This window comes from Cinclus cinclus, chromosome Z (genome assembly GCF_963662255.1).
Source record: "Cinclus cinclus chromosome Z, bCinCin1.1, whole genome shotgun sequence".
NCBI lineage: Eukaryota > Metazoa > Chordata > Aves > Passeriformes > Cinclidae > Cinclus > Cinclus cinclus.
The window spans coordinates 56,871,029-56,889,834 of NC_085084.1; the positions used below are offsets into that span (position 1 = coordinate 56,871,029).

The following is an 18,806-nucleotide window of genomic DNA, read 5'->3' on the forward strand; positions in this document are numbered from 1 at the left end:
GTTGGGCTGATTTTCCCTGAGAAGCACCTGGGAGCAGCAGGGACAGGGTGTTATCTGGACTCCCCCACCTGCCATTGCCTCTCTGAAGGAGATGCACAGGACCTTTCATCACACAATCTAACAGGCTGTGGCCCGAGTCTCTTGCCTCCGTGAAAGTTGAAAACGTGCATTTTCTTTTTCCATCAGTGATTAAAAGAAGCTTTGAGTAATGGTGGAGCACAACATTCTAAGTTGCTAAAAGTAAAACTTACTGGTATATCTAAATCTGTGTTCATGTATGCCTGTTGTAGGGCCATGTGAAAGGGATTTGCAAATCAAATGAAATATGAGAAATAATTGAAGGTCACTGCAGAACTGTGTATTAGGAAGTTGATTACACAGCAGACACTGTGTAAAAATAGTTTTCTAACTATTCAGTCATTGAAAGGCTCAGTGTTCTGCTTACCAGAGAAAACTAGGTACTCTAACCAGAATCATGGAATGGTTTGGGTTGGAAGGGACCTTAAAGACCACCTAGTTCTTCTGCCGCTGCTGTGGGCAGGGACCCATTTTCATCATCTCCGTTTACCTACTTGAATGGCTCATGGTTTTTTTTTATCCAGGGCAACATTGAAAAATCTATATTAAAGACCACAATTATATTTCTTTAAAATAATATATGTGTGTGGAGCCATTCCCATGGCTTTTGAAATTAGTTCCCTGTTCTGTTTCATAATCTGTTTTAATTTTTCTCATGTATGATTCTCATTTGAATGTCTGAAATGAATTTTCTTAATGTAAGCATGCCAGAAACATCATTCAGTGTTTCACTTAATCTGGTTGTGATGACCAGCATTTTAATCTGACTTTTTACATAGTAAAACTCACTTCTAGAAAATAAGCTGGTTTATTTCCATGGATATTGATGTGTAAACCTGCTTTTTCTTTTTTTTTTTTTGACAGACACAACAAAAGGAGAAAGTTCTATGTAGATGCCCGATGCCACCCTCAAACTATAGCAGTGGTCCAAACTAGAGCAAAGTAATGTTTTTCTTACATCTTCCACCATATCTTTTCCCTTAAACTGAATTATTTACTGTCTGTGCCTTTTTGTCATATACCTGACATTTCTGGCCTGTGCTCTCTTTGCAAACTAAAAGCAGAAGTCTGTTATCATTTGGCATTACTTCTAGATCAAATACAACTGCAAAGAAATTAAAGCTGTTTTAGAAGAGACTAAACATATGATAAAAAGAAAATACTTCATTTTTCCTTTAAATTGTTGCACGGTTGTATACATTTGACTGTCAAATTCAGTCTGGTCTTGTTTTTTTCTTTTGCTAGGCAGCAAGTATCTTAAGTATTCTCTATTTGCTTTGGTCTTTATTTCTGATGGTGGTATCAAATGCAATTCTTCTTGAGTACTATGTACCATGACCTGAAACTTTCTCAGTGTTAAGTGCTGCAAAAATGTTCAGCTCTCTGTATGTTAAAGAATCATATATGAATCCATGAATACATCTTATTAAGTATCACTCCAAGGTTGGAAGTGGTTTGAATACTTTGCCTTCTGCATGGTTTTTTTTTTCCAGTTATACAGGTGTTATTACTGAGCTCAAATTACCCCATGAGATGGATTTCAGTGGGAAGGATGTCAGTGGAGTGTTATTTCAGTATCCAGACACTGAAGGGAAGATTGAAGACTTCTCTGAACTTGTTGAAAGAGCTCATCAGAATGGGGTAAAGTAAATTTTATTGGTCACACAGACATCAATCTGATGCATCAAACTCCCATGTTCATAGAAACCAAGTGTTAATGAGATACTGTCTCAGCTACGTGCCACTGATAGCCATTACAACCATTGCACTTCAGCTCCATGCAAGTGATGTGGAACCATTTGAAACCAAACTTAAAAACCTAGCTCCCATTTAAATACCATTCTTTCAGAAGAGAGGCTGACTGCTTTTGTAATTTCTGTTTTGTCATTTTGTGCTTTTCTGTTCTCAGACTCTCGCCTGCTGTGCTACTGACCTTCTGGCCCTTTGCATTCTGAAGCCTCCTGGAGAGTTTGGGGTGGATGTTGTCCTGGGTAACTCTCAGAGGTTTGGTGTCCCTCTGTGCTATGGGGGACCCCACGCAGCATTCTTTGCTGTTAAGGAAAATCTAGTGAGAATGATGCCTGGCAGAATGGTGGGTGTCACAAGGTAAGGGCTCCCTCTGTCATTAAGTGAAGATTGAAGTCATAGAGTCTTAGAATCCTTAAGGTTGGAAGGACCTTCAAGATCATCAAGTCCAACTATCAACCTACCACTAATGTTCACCAGTAAAACATGTCCTCTAGTGCCAGATCAAAACATTTTTTGACTGCTGCCAGGGTTGGTGATGCTGTCACTTCCCTGGGCAGCCTGTTCCAATGTTTAGAACCCTTTATTTGAAAATCTTTTGCCTGATATCCAATCTAAAGTCTCCCCTCAGAGATGCTAGTAATACATAAGAAACCATTAAAAAACACACTGTGGCCATCTTGTGCATCCTTTGTAAACAACAGGTGACCACGGTATTGTACTGACCACCCTTTCTTCTTGAAAATTGTTAGACTAAAAATTGCCATCAGTTTTTGAGGAAGCAAGCTTCAGGAATTCCATTTGTGTGGAACTGTCTATAGTTCTTGTGGCATTGTGGGATGAAAAGATTACTAAAAGCAGAGTGGATTCATTGTGATGGCAGGAGGGTTTGCAAGCTAACTTACTCCACATATTCTGTACTGTTAGACCCTTTTCTCTGTCATCCAACCTTACAAAACATAAATGGAAAATTCAGTGAAGCTCCAAAATAATCTAGAAGGAACTTAATCTAGTTCAAATTTCAGTTATGCTTAAACAAAACAGAGAAATAGTGTGCAAAATCCTCTTCTAGTAGTTGCTGACGGTGATGTACTGTGTATTTTGACAAGATGTCTAACTAGTAATAAATTTAAATGCAAAGTAATTGTCACTAGAAAGACTGCATATCTTTAGTACAGAGGATATCCAGAAGTACTTCAGCAACTAAAATAACTAAAACATTCACAGTTGTCAATAAGCTTAGGTATATTTATTTTATATTATTTTTCAGATAAAATAGCTGCAATAATCTGTGTCATTTTAAGGCAAATACCAAATACTTCTGTAGGTGGAATTTCACTGTGTGCTCTACCTGCCCAGCCATAATATAAACAGAAATCTAGAGGTTCTTGCTCTGTTTGGTACTGCAACTGTCCTACATTCTGCTTTATTCACTCCAGCACCCTTATGTGTCTGAGGATAGATAACGAGTTTCAGGTTAGCATGCATAAAGCCTTGTGTCATTAAAACTGTAATTTTAAAGTAACAGAAGCACCATTTTCTCTTGTGACTTAGAGATGCAAGTGGGAAGGAAGTGTACCGGCTTGCTTTGCAAACACGAGAGCAGCATATCAGGAGGGATAAAGCTACCAGCAACATCTGCACAGCACAGGTAACTTACACTTTGTTTTCAGTGCTGGAAAGGAACACGTTGAACAATGAGTTAGTTAGCTTTACCTTAGAAAGATTTTAGTAGAAAATTAAGAAAATAGAAGTATTCTGGTCTTTGTTCATTTGTTTTGAGTCCTTTGAATAATGGGATATGTCTGCTTGAAAAGAGTTTTACCATCTCTTTCCTTACTGTAGTTCTGAATTCTTGCAGTGTCATGAATCCGTCTTGTAGCATGAACACCTCTGGGTAGTGCTGTGTTTGTTATAAACAATACATAACTCTTCATAAAGTAGAAGGGAATTCCAATGGTCTGAAATTTCCAACTCAAGGCAGAAGAAATAAACTTTTATATTGTTAAATTAATTATTCAAATTATCCCAACTTATATTTTTTGTCTATGTGATTTGATGCTAGAATATTACATCACCAAAGCAATATCTTTACAGGAAAGTATCATGATTAATTAAGTATCCAAAATAGTTATCTTCAGCATACTTCCACTTTTTTGCTTCTATCATTGCCTTCCTCCTGCTCTTAATGTTGTGACAGATTTTGAGGAGAGATTATTATTACTGACAGAAGTTTAATTACTTAGTATTCAGGAGATACTCTACATTTTTTTTACTGGTTCTAAACAATGAGTTCCTGTGAGACTGGCTTGACTTTAAAGTCCTCAAAAGTATTTGTTGCAGTAGTTGAATTTAAGTACATGTTAATTGCTAAAGCAGTTACATTTCAAATAGCATTGAATTCATAATAAGTTCTTATAGTGTCATAAAAGTATTTTCGTTTTCCCTCCTTTTATTTTGTAGGCAATATATAAGGAGCTATAACTTCAGCTGAGGATGTGTGGTTGTCTTTAGGGGCTAAAGAAACATTCCAATAAACTTATATGAAGTAGTCTTTGCTCACAATAACAATGTCCTAAACTGTGTTTGGATCCTAGGCTCTTCTGGCTAATATGTCAGCTATGTTTGGTATATACCATGGGTCTGATGGACTGAGGCATATTGCAAGACGAGTACACAATGCTGCCCTAATCTTGGCTGAAGGTGAGTACTTAGAGTTTACAGAAACTGTTCTAAAATCTTTATCCCTTAAATACTACGCCTTAAAGGAACTTGCAGGGCAGGGGTATCTATCTGATGTGTGTTCTCTCAGCTTGAGAGAGGCTATTTTAAATATTCAAAATTCAGAGCTGATTTTTTGTGTATTTCTGGTAATGACATCCAAGAATTAGATGTCTGTGTGATAAGAACTTGCAGGCATTGCTTCTTTTCTTGGGTAATCAACAGAAGTCTACAGAGTGAGTCTTTAGATGATTTTGTTGAACTGATGTTTGCCAGCATCTACTTCTTTTGATGGACCATCCTAGTTTACACAGAAATCTGCACAGAGTATTAATAACATAACAAAGGAAGGTAATAAATTGTATTAAAGTAGTAGAAACACTTTATTTAAATTGGGTGGAGTATCATACCTGCTGCAAACATTGAAATCCCAAAGCTTAACAGCTGAAGTAAAGTGCAGAATCTGTAGCAGAAAATAATGATTGCATCTGTACTATGTGTTCTGACAGGGATTTTTTTTCACTGATAACACTACCACTGCTGTCAGAAGGAGCTATACCAAACTGGAATGTTTGGAACCAAGGGATTATACTGTAAGAAAAATCCATGCTTTATTTGCCAGTTTAGCTAGAAGACCTCTTGCAACTGCAAAAAACCCTTAGACTTTGTTATGGCAAGCTCTGTGACAGTTCTTATCCATTAATATCTGTTTATTATAGTAAATAATAAATTCCAGGTTGTTCCAATCTTACTATTTTGTCCTTATTGCATTATATACAAACTCTGCTGCTGTATACATATCAGATTTGATGTATCAGAATGATATCCCCTAGACTCAATCTGCTTTGTTATTTAGGTTTGAATCTGATTTATTTGCATTTCATATACAATGACATTTCACTAAAAAGATTGTGGTTTTGCTAGTCTTTACACAAGGGGCATATTTTGCTTTATTATGTAAAAGCATTTACTTATGAGATACATAGTATTGTTCTGCAACTACTGCCTGAGCAAACAATACAGTGTGCATATAATAGAATTAACTTACTGTTTTTTATAGGTCTCAGGCGAGCTGGTCATAAACTACATCATGATCTGTTCTTTGATACCTTGACGATCACGTGTGGATGCTCAGTCAAAGAGGTTTTGGACAGGGCAGCTCTTAGAAAGATAAATTTTCGGATTTATAGTGATGGCAGAGTAAGCAACTTTCTAAACCTTTGATAAATTCAGAAATTTTGTAGTATGACATTTTCCTCATTAAGTTTCCAGTCATTACATGTGCTAAATAGAACAAAATTATTTAAGATCTTGTAATTTGCTCAGATTCATCCATCAATTATAGAAATATAATATAAAGAATGAAATTGTTAAGTGATGCACTGAACTTCCAGAAATAATGAATGTGTTTTCATTGCATGCCAATTAAAAGGATTATCTATTTTTTTTCATGACAAATGTGCCAGCGAGGACTAGAGTGGAGAGACTCTTAAAAAATTTAATGATGAAATACAAGGTGACACCCAGAATTTACGTCCTGTGGCAGTGTTTGAAAGCAGACTGAAATCTAAATCATATTTTGTTGGCACTAAGGAGTCTTCACAAAGTGTGGCATGTTCTGTAAATTGGAATAGGGGGAAGGGGTGTCACAGGAAAATGGGCAGTTTTCTTATTAAGTAGAAAACACTTAGAAATGCCAGAAAGGAGGTCATGAGTCTCCAAGCGTCTGAGCCTGGACTGCATGTTTTAGGAGGGTAAAGGAAGGAACTGGAAATTTTTATATAAATAAAATAAATCTATATGTCATAAATACCTATAAATATGTATGTTTACATACTATTAGGTAGATAGATTTATTTTTTCCACCTGTATTTCTGGAAAGCTTTTCTTGACCAAAACAGATGTAGTGTGTCTCTAGAATAAACAACATTGAGTAATTACTGGTGCTTTTATTCATAGCTTGGAGTATCGCTTGATGAAACTGTAAATGAGAAAGATCTAGATGACATATTATGGAGTTTTGGTTGCGAGTCATCTTCTGTAAGTACATAATAGGTGATGTGGATTAAATTATCTGAATGTTTCCACAGTTCAATGAAAACCAAAACTGGTCTTGTATAGTGGGTTTCTATATGATGACCATCTGTTAAATATTAAGAATTTCAGATCCTCTCTTTAAGAGAGGATATTTAAGAGGTAGTGTTAAATAAAGGTTGTATATAATGCCATTTTCTGGTTGTGACACTTAGTTCTTTCTGTCAACTTGGACACCTTGCATTTAGGCTATTACTTCTTCTGTGATGGTTAGGACATGTGGTCAGTTATTTCTTTCCCACTGGAATTTTTGTTGCATGTCATTAGCATTTAGCAGTAACACCTACAAGTTGAGGACTACTGAGACATTAAAATTACCCAGTTTTAATATAACACTTCTGTCATGCTAGGTATACACAAATACATATGGTATTAAAGGCAGGGAGTTTTACCTTAAAAGCAAGCTGACCAGATCCTGAGGTAGACATAAGCTAGTTCTAATGACATTTGACTACTAAAAAAGCAATTTCCATGACAATATTTGACTCTATTTCTTTTTGTTGAAGGAGCTAATTGCTGAGGGTATGGGTGAGGAAACCAAAGGCATCCTTAGCACCCCATTTAAGAGAACTTCCAAATTCTTGACACACCAGGTTTTCAACAGGTTTGTGAATGTATGTTTGCTACTTTTAGGGAATCTGAATGTATGTTTCCTATTTTTAGGGAATCTGAAATATTTCCTTTCAAAACTAGCATTGGAGTCAGTTGAGGACAGTTTTGTACCTAGACTCATACAGTGATTTGTTCCTCTAAAATAAGATATTTACTAGCATTTTTAGTTATCTCTCTGATTATAAATGAGCAGAGCAATACTCATGACCACTGAGGAAATAGTTTTTTCCATTAATCTGTTGCATTGTACAGTCTGCTGTTTGAGGACATGGTATCCTTTTATTTCATATTTACTGATAGTGTTACTGAGATAATAATAAGCATTTTTAAACTGTGTTGGTATTAGCAAGTTTAAAGTGCCAGTTTGGAAAGAACTACTGGATATATATTAATAACTATCCTCAGTCTTTCTTCCTTTTTTGTGCTCTTTTCCTGTGTAGCAGCTGGTATAGCTAATCTGCTTGCCTTAACATTGTGTTTTGTGTCTCCAGCTATCACTCTGAGACAAATATCGTGCGGTACATGAAAAGATTAGAAAACAAAGATATTTCCCTTGTTCACAGCATGATTCCCTTGGTAGGTGTTTACCAAAAAGAAAAGACAAAAAATATGTACTTGCCTACATAATCTATGTAGGTAATGTGTTTATGTATTTCAATAAATACTGTGCGTGTTTCTTTTTTTAGGGGTCCTGCACCATGAAGCTCAATAGTTCAGCAGAACTCACAGTAAGTTGCAATAATACTGTCTCACTTGATATCCACATGAACAAGCTATTTAGCCAGTGGCATTCTAGAGAAGTAAAGGCTGCTCTTGGTCTAATACTCCAGCTGAGGAGGAAATTTCAGGGGTAGCTAAAGTCACCCTCTCCCTTTTCCACTAACAATAAGTTCTGAAAAACACAAGTAGGAATGCAACAAAAGTAGGAGAGTGTGTGGCCTTGAAGACTCCATTTTGAAAAAAATTATGAAAATTAATTTTTTAATTAGGTATCACAGTCCTGTTCCCTCAAGCAATGTTGCATTACCTAACTTCTGCCTGCTTTACAGATCATAAAATCAAATCCTCAGAAATGTGGAGTCAGGTGGGACTGATAATTCATGCTTGTTTTTCAGTTTGCAGTTTTGTAGGATAATTCCCTTTTCTCCAGCTGAAGAGTCCCCAGAAATCTTCATTTTTCTAGCTGATAGCAAATATGCCACAGATTTAGCCAGGCTGTTTGATTACCGAATGACTTTTTGACTTGAAATGAGGTTTTTTGCTCTCTTCCTGTTGTCTTCTTACTCTCATCTTCCAATGGTTTCCTTTGTCACCTTTCTTTCACTGCTTTCTCTCTCTCCCTTCACCATTTTATGCCTTGTATATTTCCTCTAAGTAAAAATAATACTATTACAGACAACTTCTCTCTGTTTACCCTGTGGTCACACAGCTCTATGTAAGGGTAGTTGAAACTAAGCAGTAGGAGAAATTAAGAATTTTTAAGCATATTCTTAGGTGTTAAAAAATGGTTACTGAAAATCATAGAATCATTTATGTTGGAAAATATCTTTTAGTTTAAGCCCAGCTGTTAACCTGCACTGCCGGTCCATGTTCCTGATCACCATATCTACACATCTTACAAATTCTTCCAGAGGTGTTGGCTTTGGCAGTTCTTTAGGAAGGCTGTTCAAATGCTTGTTAACTCCTTCTGTGAATACTTTTTTCCTTATTTCCAGTCTTAACCTCTTTTCTTACCTCTTTTTCTTACCTGGGAAGGGACCAACCCCCACCTGGTTGTACCCTCCTGTCAGGCAGTTGTAGAGAAGTGACAACGTCCCCCTTGAGCCTCCTCTTCTCCAGCCTAAACAACCCCAGCTTCATCAGATGCTCCTCATAGGACTTGTGATCCTATGAGCACTCTTTGAGCCCATCTCAGTGAGCTTTCACCAACTTTGTAGCCTTTCTCTGGACATGCTCCAGAACCTTAATTTCTCTCATGGAGTGAGGAGCCCAGAACTGGACACAGGATTTGAGGTGTGGCCTCACCTGTGCCCAGTGCAGAGGGACAATCCCTGTCCTGGTCCTACTGGCCACACTATTGCTGGAACAGCCCAGGATTGTCCTTCTTGGCCACCTGGGCACTGCCAGCTCATGTTCAGCTGCAGTCACCAGCACTCCCAGGTCTTTCCAGGCACTCTGCCTCCATCTTGCAGCTCTGCTTGGGGTTGTTGTGACCCAAGGGCACAGAAATGCCAGTAAAAATGTGACATCCCACTCTTAAAGGGAAGGCAGTGCCCAAGATTTGCAGATACTTTTGGTCGAAAAGGAATGACCAATATCAGAGTGTCCACAAAAGAAACTTAGAGTTGCATTAGTAAATTATACACTTGGCATGGGAATTGGTATAAATTAGTCCCTTGTCATCTAGAGTAAACCCATGGTGATGTGTTTTGAATAATGGGCGGATTGAAGAGAAGAGAGTGGGGAAAATTAGAGAGGAGGAAAGAAAGAGTGGAAGAAAGGTGCAAAGAAAGAAAGATCACCAGTCTTGACTCCAGCATTGATCCAGCTGATGGTGTGTCCAGGATCCTAGATGATGTGCACTGAGGCTTCTACCTCTTTATAGATAAGTTTTTCTGACCCTGGGGGTAAGTTTCTTGCTCTCTATGCAAATTAATTGTCATGCATAGTCCTTGCACAGTTCTTCTGGGACTTTCTCTAAATGGGTCAGAGGGCTTTGGAGCTCTTTGGTGGTCTTGATCCCCTCCACTGGATCTACCCTTGGTCAATGCCCTTGTCTCAACTTCATTGCTGCACTTGTGCTGTACTGTGTTGTGCTTATATCTAGAATCCAGGACAAAGACTGTTGTCCCAGCAAAGTGCTGTTCTGCCTCCATGTTCTACCTCCTTCTCCACCTGCATCGTGTTCTTTCTTGCTCAATTACACGGCGTGCTCTTAACAATCCTAGATTGGCTCCACAGCTATCTGTCCATCAGTGTTTGAGACATAACACATTAGCCCCTTATCTTCTAGGCTTTTGCACCATCCCATAGCTTAAACATCATTATGGGCTTGGTGATCTGTTGAGAAGGGAAAAAAGAAGCAAGAGAGAAAACAGCAAATGCATTCTACAAGCTTCTTCTAAGATTTGGGAGTAATCTCTTTATAATACTCTGAATCTTTATGTGTAATTTGATTACCAGAATAAAAAACTAAAAGGTTAACATTAAACCAGTTAACATTAGACCTTATTGAATCTCACATGACTGGCCTTGGTTTCATCAATCCAGCTTGTCCAGATCCCTCTGTAGAGTTTTCCAAGCCTCCAGCAGATCAACATTCTTGGTGTCTGATACTTAATTGATCACAAGGCAACTTCTTTCCTTCACAGAATTTAACAAGAGAACAGAGTTGTCTGTAGAGTATTTTGTTACAGCACTCTTTATATGTTTATTTGTTCTGTTTTGTTTTTATAGCCTATTACATGGAGAGAATTTGCCAACATCCACCCTTTTGTTCCTCTGGACCAAGCTCAAGGGTATCAGCAGCTTTTCAAGGATTTAGAGAAGGACCTATGTGAAATTACAGGCTATGACAAAATCTCCTTCCAGCCAAATAGGTAGGAACTTTTTTTCTGAGTGTTTGCACCCTGAGACATGATTCCAAAAACTTATCTCCAAAGAAAATGTGCAAACCAAAACCAGGAGAATTTTCTAAAATCAAATTTTTCTTGAATGCAAGATTATGAAATTACTAAGTAATTTTTTAATTTGTTTTTTTTTTAAATGATGGTATCTTATTTTATCTCAACTTTTGCAAAAGTTTAATCATTTGGTCTTTTTAATTATTTTAATATTTCCTCTATGAACTGAAAATAAAGATTTAAAATAGGAATAAGATGCATGAGCTGCCAGGTATTTAATTGTTAAAACTACTAGTTAGTGCACTAGGTTTGACTGAAGAATGCCTAAGATCTGCATGCTCACTGAAATGAATAAAGCAGCATTTAATAAGTACTGCTGAAGCCTGTTTGTGTCCATTAGCAGTTTCAATACAAAATGAGCAGCAAGAGCTTACTGTACACTTAGGCTGTCGCTGAAAGACCTTTTATGTTTCATTATATACACTTTGCTATGAATTTCAGTATTAGTTTGCCTCTCTGTAAAACAAACACAAAGTCCCCTGCTAGGTGCAGAAATGTGGATCAACTCAGTCACCAGAAGGATTTAACATCATAGTATAAACACATAAAATGGCATAACCTTTGTCATCTACTCTTTTCATTTACCTCTAGCTATTAATTTAAGCATGTCCATTTGTAATTTAATCTGTGGGATGTGCTCCTTTTAATTTGCTGACACTTGCCAGAAGTCATTGATAAGGGTTAGGGCTGGGCAGTTTTGAAGTTCTGCAGAGTGGTGACACTTCCAGGTTTGTGTGCTGTGTAGCAGTGATTCTGTTCCTCTTGCAGTGGAGCCCAGGGAGAGTATGCAGGCTTGGCTGCAATCAAAGCTTATTTAAATGCCAAAGGAGAACGTCATAGAACCGTAAGTGTCAATGCACATGTGGGGAAGAGTGTTGGGTGGGAAGTGGAGGGTTGATTCAGGATCTGGGACACACCTTGATAGAAAGTCAAGGTTGTGTGTTGTCACCTGTGATAGGCTTTCAGTACTCCAGCCTCCCACTTGGATCCTTGGTAACATCTTTAAAGTTTTTACAGACAGTGAGAATGAGACAGGGCACTCTCAGGAAGGGTGATTGTACTGATTCTGTCTAGGGTGGATTTAACTTTCTCCACATGAATTGTGGAGGAAGCACTGTTCACAGCACACGGATCTCTTGGCAGATGGGGAGCAGTGCTTTCACAGTGTCAGGGCTTTCTCTCTATGGCTCTGCCTGTCCTGACCCTGTCTTTTCCCAGCAAGGAGTCTGGGTGTCAGCAAGGTGCTGGGAGAGACACAGCCAGGACAGCTGACCATGGCTGACCAAAGGCATGTGTATGCCATTTCATGGCATTCTCAACAACAAAAGCTTAGGAAAAGGAGAGCTTGAAAGGAGGTCATGCTTATGGCATTTTAATTCCCATTGCACATGCCATGTAGCCTGCCATAGGAAGTTGGGAAGTCAGGAAGGAAGGAAGGAAGGAAATTGAGGTATGTTTACAATTTCACTTAACACCCTCTCACTCAGTTCTTCTATGTTCACAGGTGGCATATCATGTATTTATTCCAGAATTATTTATTATATCTTTATCTATCATAATTTCCTAGCTGGATTCCAGTTATTTGTCCATCCTTCTCAAAAAAGCCATTTTATAGCCTTGGTTATCTTTAAAGCATCTGCATTCTTTTAACATTTTTTCTCTTATTCCCTTTCTAGTTTTTGATGCAGTTGCTTTCCCACCAAAACTGCAAGATCTTTTAGTAGCAGTAGGTTCAAAGCTAAAGGTCACAGTTGTGGGTTGTTAAGATGTGTTTTCTCATGTCATACTTTAGATCTGTCTGCCTCCAGTATACATATACTGCTTTGAATGCTGCCACTCAGTACTGTGGGTCCTTTTCTGAACTCTGCAATCAGTTCTTTCAGTGACATGGAGGGTTTTTTATTAACAGGATATTTGGCATTTCACTGTGTGTCTCCATTGTAAACACAACTGTGAGTAATTTTAAATGTTAGAGAACCAGCACAGATATTTATAATATTCTATTAGGATAACCTTTCCATGAAAGTGAAAACCTACTATTTTTCCTATTTTTCTTTCTTTTCTTTATTTTTAATTTTTTTCTTTTCTTTAAGATGTATTCATGAAATATTTATCCATATGTACCTTCCCACTTAACCCACTGGAAATTAGTTCAGGAACATTTCTGGGACTACATCAAAAACTTATTGGAAATCTGAGATTACTTAGGTCATCTTCTTTCACACACCCATAGAACTGGCTTTAAACAGAAGTAAAAAAAATTCTTTAGTGCAACAACATACACATCCTTTGAACCTGATTTTATCCTTGGCTTTGGGACTCATTTGCCTTCTCAAAATAGAAACTTCTCTGTCCTGGCCTCCCAAGAACTATAGCCTCTGTGTGAGGAAACCACCTAAAATGAACGTGAGTGTTGTCTTCCTCTCTTTTTGTTTCTTTGTTTTATCCTGATCTCATCAAACTTATTAGAAGGCAACCACTCTACAGTTACAAACTCTCTTTTGTGTGTGCTTTTACTCAGTGGGAAGTGAAATTAGGTTAAAATTTTATTCCTTGGAGAATTGTCTTCTCGTTGTCTATATATTATCTGCCATTTCTCTTATTCTGTGCAAGATCCTGAAGATTCTCTGAGTGTCTGGATCCTTCTGTGGTCTGAAAATACCCAGAGGAGAGCCTGGGGGCTGCTTGCACTTCACTCACATTTTACAGATTTCAAATGTTACAGGAAAATCATGGTACTCTTGGGGAAAAGTAAAAAGGAATAAGAGAATAAGAAAGGCTACCAAATGCTGGCCTTTCAACTGAAGTGCTTTTTTCTCCTGGGCTGGAGGAAGTGATTAAGCCATCAGGGCAAGGTTCCCGTAATTAGCTGCATTTGGATTTGGTGCCCTCTTGTGGGAAAAGGTGTGGACATGAAGGACGGCTCACATCCCTGCTTTTTTGTGTGACTGGTGATGTCTGTGCCCAGCTGGCCTCGCTGGCCATCCGGAGCCACTTTATGTTTCAGCTATGTCGATAAAATGCTTACAGATGTGTCACAGTGCTTCCTGGCACTGCACTGGGATCCCTGATCCCTGTCTTTCTAGTATTTTGAAGTATTCACATTTGTCTGAGCATCACTGTAGATGATAGAGCTCCATGAGCCATCATTAAGAAGAAAATGGCTTTTTTTTGTTTTTTTTTTTTTTTTTTTAATAGAATACAGGAAAAAATGCTTTGGAGGCCAGAAGATGTTGTAGTGGAAATTTGGAATTAGGCAGTTTTTCCTTTCAAGGCATTGTACCTATGAAGACTCATAACTTAAAAAAAAAAATTGTGTTTTAGAAAAAGGTGGGATGAAGCAAAAGGATTTTAAATATGAGTATCTGAAATAATATTCTGGAATTGCATCCCATATGACTTGCAGCAAATGAAACTTTGGTAAGGAGTATTTAAATGCTGATACCTGAATGGATTTTCTTATAAATTTTAGTTGCACTATTCAGCAAAAGAAGCAATTTGCTGGTACCATCAAGATTTCTTTTCAAAACTTTGATAATGATTGTAGCTGAGTGTAGATCATAAGACATTAGGATTTTTTTAACTAATTATATTTTAGGCTCTGTTTTTCTTTCCCTTCCAAGGTTTGCCTTATTCCTAAATCTGCTCATGGTACTAATCCAGCAAGTGCACAAATGGCAGGGATGAAGATTCAGCCAATTGAAGTGGATAAAAATGGGAGCATTGATATTTCTCATTTAAAAGCAATGGTGAGTATTAAATTATATTTGATTTTCAAGGAACACTTCTTCTCTGAAGGCAATAGTGTTGGCAGCTGAATCACAGTTTTCTATGAGAAAAAATAAAGCAATAAAGCAAGTGACTACGTGCTCTGAAAGGATAAGTAATTTTTTTTGCTCTCTCAGACACTAACCATGTGACACTTGTGAGATTTCTTTTAATTTGAGGATCTTTGGTGCAGGATTTGCTCAAAGAGTCTTTCTACACAGCAGACTCTTTTATAGCAGACCTTTTTGGTCCACAGCTAGTACTGGAAATGAACAAGCCATGTTCATGAATGTGAAACATTTGAAACTGCTTTTCAGCCTTCTTTTAGTGAAGTTCAAGTCCACCTCTGCTGGGGAAGGTGTTGCTAGGCAACTACTTCTCTTATTTTAAGTTTATTGGCTGGTGTTGAATCTTGCAATGCAAGGGATTCGCAGGACATATTTCCACATTTCAACAAACTTTTATGGTAGTCATAGAACTGTATTGCTGAAAGTAGGGAGAATGGTCATTATTTCACGTTAACTTGAAGGCCAGATGTTTCATTTGGTCATCTGAAGGTCCCAGAGATAAGTATTATATATATGTATATATGTATGTGTGTGTGTGTGTGTGTGTGTGTATGTATGTATATGTATATATATATATATATATATATATATATACACATACACACACACCTTTTAATACCTGCCTTCTTCCTGGATTTAAAATTCTGATTTATTCAGAAATCACTCTTTTTCCATAGGCATGGCTGAAGGAAGGAGCCCGGTATCCTTTGCTTACTATAAGTGACTTTGACTGTCTGCTGTTAGGTTTGCTTTCTATCTGTAAAACACTCTGACTTTAGTTGAATTTTTAAAATAAATTCCTGAGAAGCCTTGGGAGCCTCAGTGACCTTTTTCTCTCCCCTCCCTGCTACCAGGTGGACAAGCACAAGGAGAACTTGGCAGCCATCATGATCACATACCCTTCCACCAACGGTGTGTTTGAAGAGGAGATTGGAGATGTGTGTGACCTCATTCACAAACATGGAGGCCAAGTTTACTTAGATGGAGCAAATATGAATGCTCAGGTACAGAATCTAGGCAGATTTACTACTACTGGGAGTCCTTGCAATAAAAGTAGCACAGCAGTACCCGGTTCAGACAATATCACGGCTTCCATGCAAGATGGCACAGTGTTTGGGAGAAGATGTGAGATTTCCAAGAAGAGTAATAGAAGTTGTATGGTGAAAGTAATTATATTTTATTTGATTTTGCCCTGAAATCTGTCATAACATTTATGGGCTGTTCACTGAAACTGGCTTTGTCTGCCTACTCTTTATCAAAGACGTTCTTTACAGATGTAATTAAGAATTTCTAAACCAAAATATTATTTGCATCAAGTTCTTGCTTATGATGCATCATGATAAAGAAAAGCATAAAAATGTACATCATCTTTTTCAACCTGTTCTCTTTGCATTCAGTAGTAGGTTTTAAATGGCATATGAAGAATATTTTGAAACAAAGTATTCCCATTACAGGTTGGTCTGTGTCGTCCTGGAGATTATGGCTCTGATGTCTCTCACTTAAATCTTCACAAAACTTTTTGCATTCCTCATGGAGGAGGAGGACCTGGAATGGGACCTATTGGAGTGTGGGTATCTCTATATTAGCCTTTTCCTTTGAAAAAAAATAAAAATCTATATACACCTTAGCGAATCTTGGTTGGATGGGAGAGGTGTTATGTAGGTTGCTAGGGTCCTTCTCCAGCCCAGTCTTGTGCTGATCTCATGAATGGTGGCATTCACCTGTATCCCCAAATCCTGGCCTTCTAGTGTGTGTGGTAAACCTCACTCAGCAATCTGTTTCCTAAGCAAGAGATGAACTTTGAGGGCTGATAATGCTGCATGTAGTCCAGAACACACAAGCTGTGTGAATCTATCCTATGGAGCATTTGTACTTTCTTAAAGGAACATAATCTTACTTGTTTAAAGAAAGTTATTTTTATTTAGATAACTCCATAAACAGGTTGAAAACTGAGTGCCATCCTCCACTGGCACCAGTTGTGTTAATAAACTTTCTTATGAAGAAGGCATAGATCAGACTTCCTAGAGGACTGTGTTTGGAAGCCAGGTGAAGAGAAACTACTGATGATTAAACTGTCCAGATATGGTAATCCAGGAAGATATACTTAAGCTCTAAAATCTATGTGTTTTTGTTTCAGGAAGAAACACTTGGCTCCCTACTTGCCTACCCACCCTGTGATCAAAATACAGCCAGATAAGGATGCATGTCCTTTGGGTACTGTCAGTGCTGCACCTTGGGGTTCCAGTGCTATATTGCCAATTTCCTGGGTGTATATCAAGGTATGTAGACTTTTATAAGGAATATCAGCTGAGGTTCTGTTTCTATTTCAAGTCCAGTGACCACTGGAACCACAAGGTTTAAGAGCAACTCCTAAGACTGAAATGCAGTGAAAAGAAGTGACTACAGTACAGTCATAGGTTATTTACATCCATCAAGCTTACTTGTTTTATAGTAGGACAATGTTGCCATGAGAAAAGACATCAGGACAACTTCAGGACAGCTCTTCTGCCTCTTGTCTGTAATAGGTCTTGAGATAAGTGGACACCAGGCAGAAAACTGCAGTCAGGCTTCCACTTTTTGACATTGAAGTTTTCATGTTTAAAAGATGCTTGGTGTTACTGTTCCCGCCCAAAGTATTTTTAATTGTATGATTCAGTATTGTTGTAGTCAACATCTATGTAATATTCAACTTTACAATATCCTGAATTCCAGAGGATTTTACTGTGTTTGAGAACTGGACTTAATTTTGGTTTTACTTGTGAGACAGCTTGATTGTGATCTATGTAATTTGTTAATGCCTTCAATTTAGCGATAAGATAGCAAATATTTGGCTACACGTATAGAAATATTTATCCAACAGATTCAAATTCTATTTGATAGAAGGGTATACTGGGACTCTTGAGCTACATTTAAGGTTTCCAGTGTTAAAGCTGGGGAAGTGTGAAGCTAGGGACAGTGTCATTCAGAGTATACTTTGATGCCCTTTTGATACACTTAACCATGGAGACTTCCTCTACTGGGGAAACCAGCTCTCCTGGAATCCAAAATGAGCAAATATGAACTGGTGCAATTTTCATTCTCAGCTGTGGGTAAAAATAGTTTCTGACTCTAAGATGATTCCAATTAGAGAATATTTAATCCACTGGAAATATTTAAGAGGAGCTGTTTCCTTGTAGTGCAAAATGCCATCTATTTACATTGTCCCACCTAAAGTTCTGTGGACAGTCTTGCTGTGGGATGGAGACAGGCAGCCTGTGCTTTTGACATCGTTTGTGTTCTCACTTTTTTCTATTCAGTTCAAGGCTTCTCAGTTGGAGGAAAGGTTTGAGTGGTTCACTTGTGGACTTAAAGCTAAACCTCTTAAACAGCAGACACACTCACAAACTTCATACACCAAAGGTGGTGCCCCCAGTCAATACAAAGTGCTTCTCCATGAGCGCTGTGTGGAAAAGTGCAACAGCAGAGTGACTGCCTTAGAGCTAGCCAGGTGCATTGAGGTGCTGCTCTCTGTCATGCAGGAGCACACTTTGCTTGCTTTGGACCTGTTTCAGATCTCTTTTTTCGTGTTATTTTTCTTTCAGACAATGGGAGCAAAGGGTCTGAAGCATGCTTCTGAGATTGCCATACTAAATGCAAATTACATGGCAAAGAGGCTAGAGAAACACTACAAAGTCCTTTTCAGAGGAGCAAGAGGCAAGTATTGGACGATTTTTTTCCTTCTACCAGGCTCACTTTTTTTTTTGCCTCATGTAGAAGTTGGCTTGTAACATGTTTGTTTTGTTTTGTTTTTTTTTAATGCTATGTGACCTCTGATTTCAAATTTCTCGTGTTGTTGTTCACAAGGAAATAACCAGCCACACTTCTATGGATGTACTGCAATGAAACTGAGATACTTGGAAGTAGAAGAAAAGTAGTATCTCCTTGTAATTAAAAAAAATGATACCAAAAGATAGAATAAACCATTAGATTGGTCTCCTTGAAATTTAATGGCAGATTAATGATCATTAGAAAAAGGAAAAGTAACCAAGTTGAGATT

General features: G+C 37.9%; 1 protein-coding gene across 1 annotated transcript in view; it reads left to right on the forward strand.

Annotated features, from left to right (window-relative positions):
* The window catches only part of GLDC (glycine decarboxylase), a 37,804-nt gene that overhangs the window by 15,314 nt on the left and 3,684 nt on the right, over positions 1 to 18,806 (forward strand). Inside the window, exons 5-22 of the mRNA XM_062513690.1 lie at positions 943 to 1,000; positions 1,143 to 1,144; positions 1,572 to 1,719; positions 1,988 to 2,184; positions 3,379 to 3,475; positions 4,422 to 4,527; positions 5,606 to 5,745; positions 6,505 to 6,585; positions 7,146 to 7,243; positions 7,743 to 7,827; positions 7,938 to 7,979; positions 10,708 to 10,850; positions 11,703 to 11,778; positions 14,558 to 14,683; positions 15,625 to 15,774; positions 16,225 to 16,337; positions 16,908 to 17,049; positions 18,352 to 18,463. Coding sequence (XP_062369674.1) covers positions 943 to 1,000; positions 1,143 to 1,144; positions 1,572 to 1,719; positions 1,988 to 2,184; positions 3,379 to 3,475; positions 4,422 to 4,527; positions 5,606 to 5,745; positions 6,505 to 6,585; positions 7,146 to 7,243; positions 7,743 to 7,827; positions 7,938 to 7,979; positions 10,708 to 10,850; positions 11,703 to 11,778; positions 14,558 to 14,683; positions 15,625 to 15,774; positions 16,225 to 16,337; positions 16,908 to 17,049; positions 18,352 to 18,463 — 1,916 coding nt within the window. The remainder of the gene's footprint in view (positions 1 to 942; positions 1,001 to 1,142; positions 1,145 to 1,571; positions 1,720 to 1,987; positions 2,185 to 3,378; positions 3,476 to 4,421; positions 4,528 to 5,605; positions 5,746 to 6,504; positions 6,586 to 7,145; positions 7,244 to 7,742; positions 7,828 to 7,937; positions 7,980 to 10,707; positions 10,851 to 11,702; positions 11,779 to 14,557; positions 14,684 to 15,624; positions 15,775 to 16,224; positions 16,338 to 16,907; positions 17,050 to 18,351; positions 18,464 to 18,806) is intronic.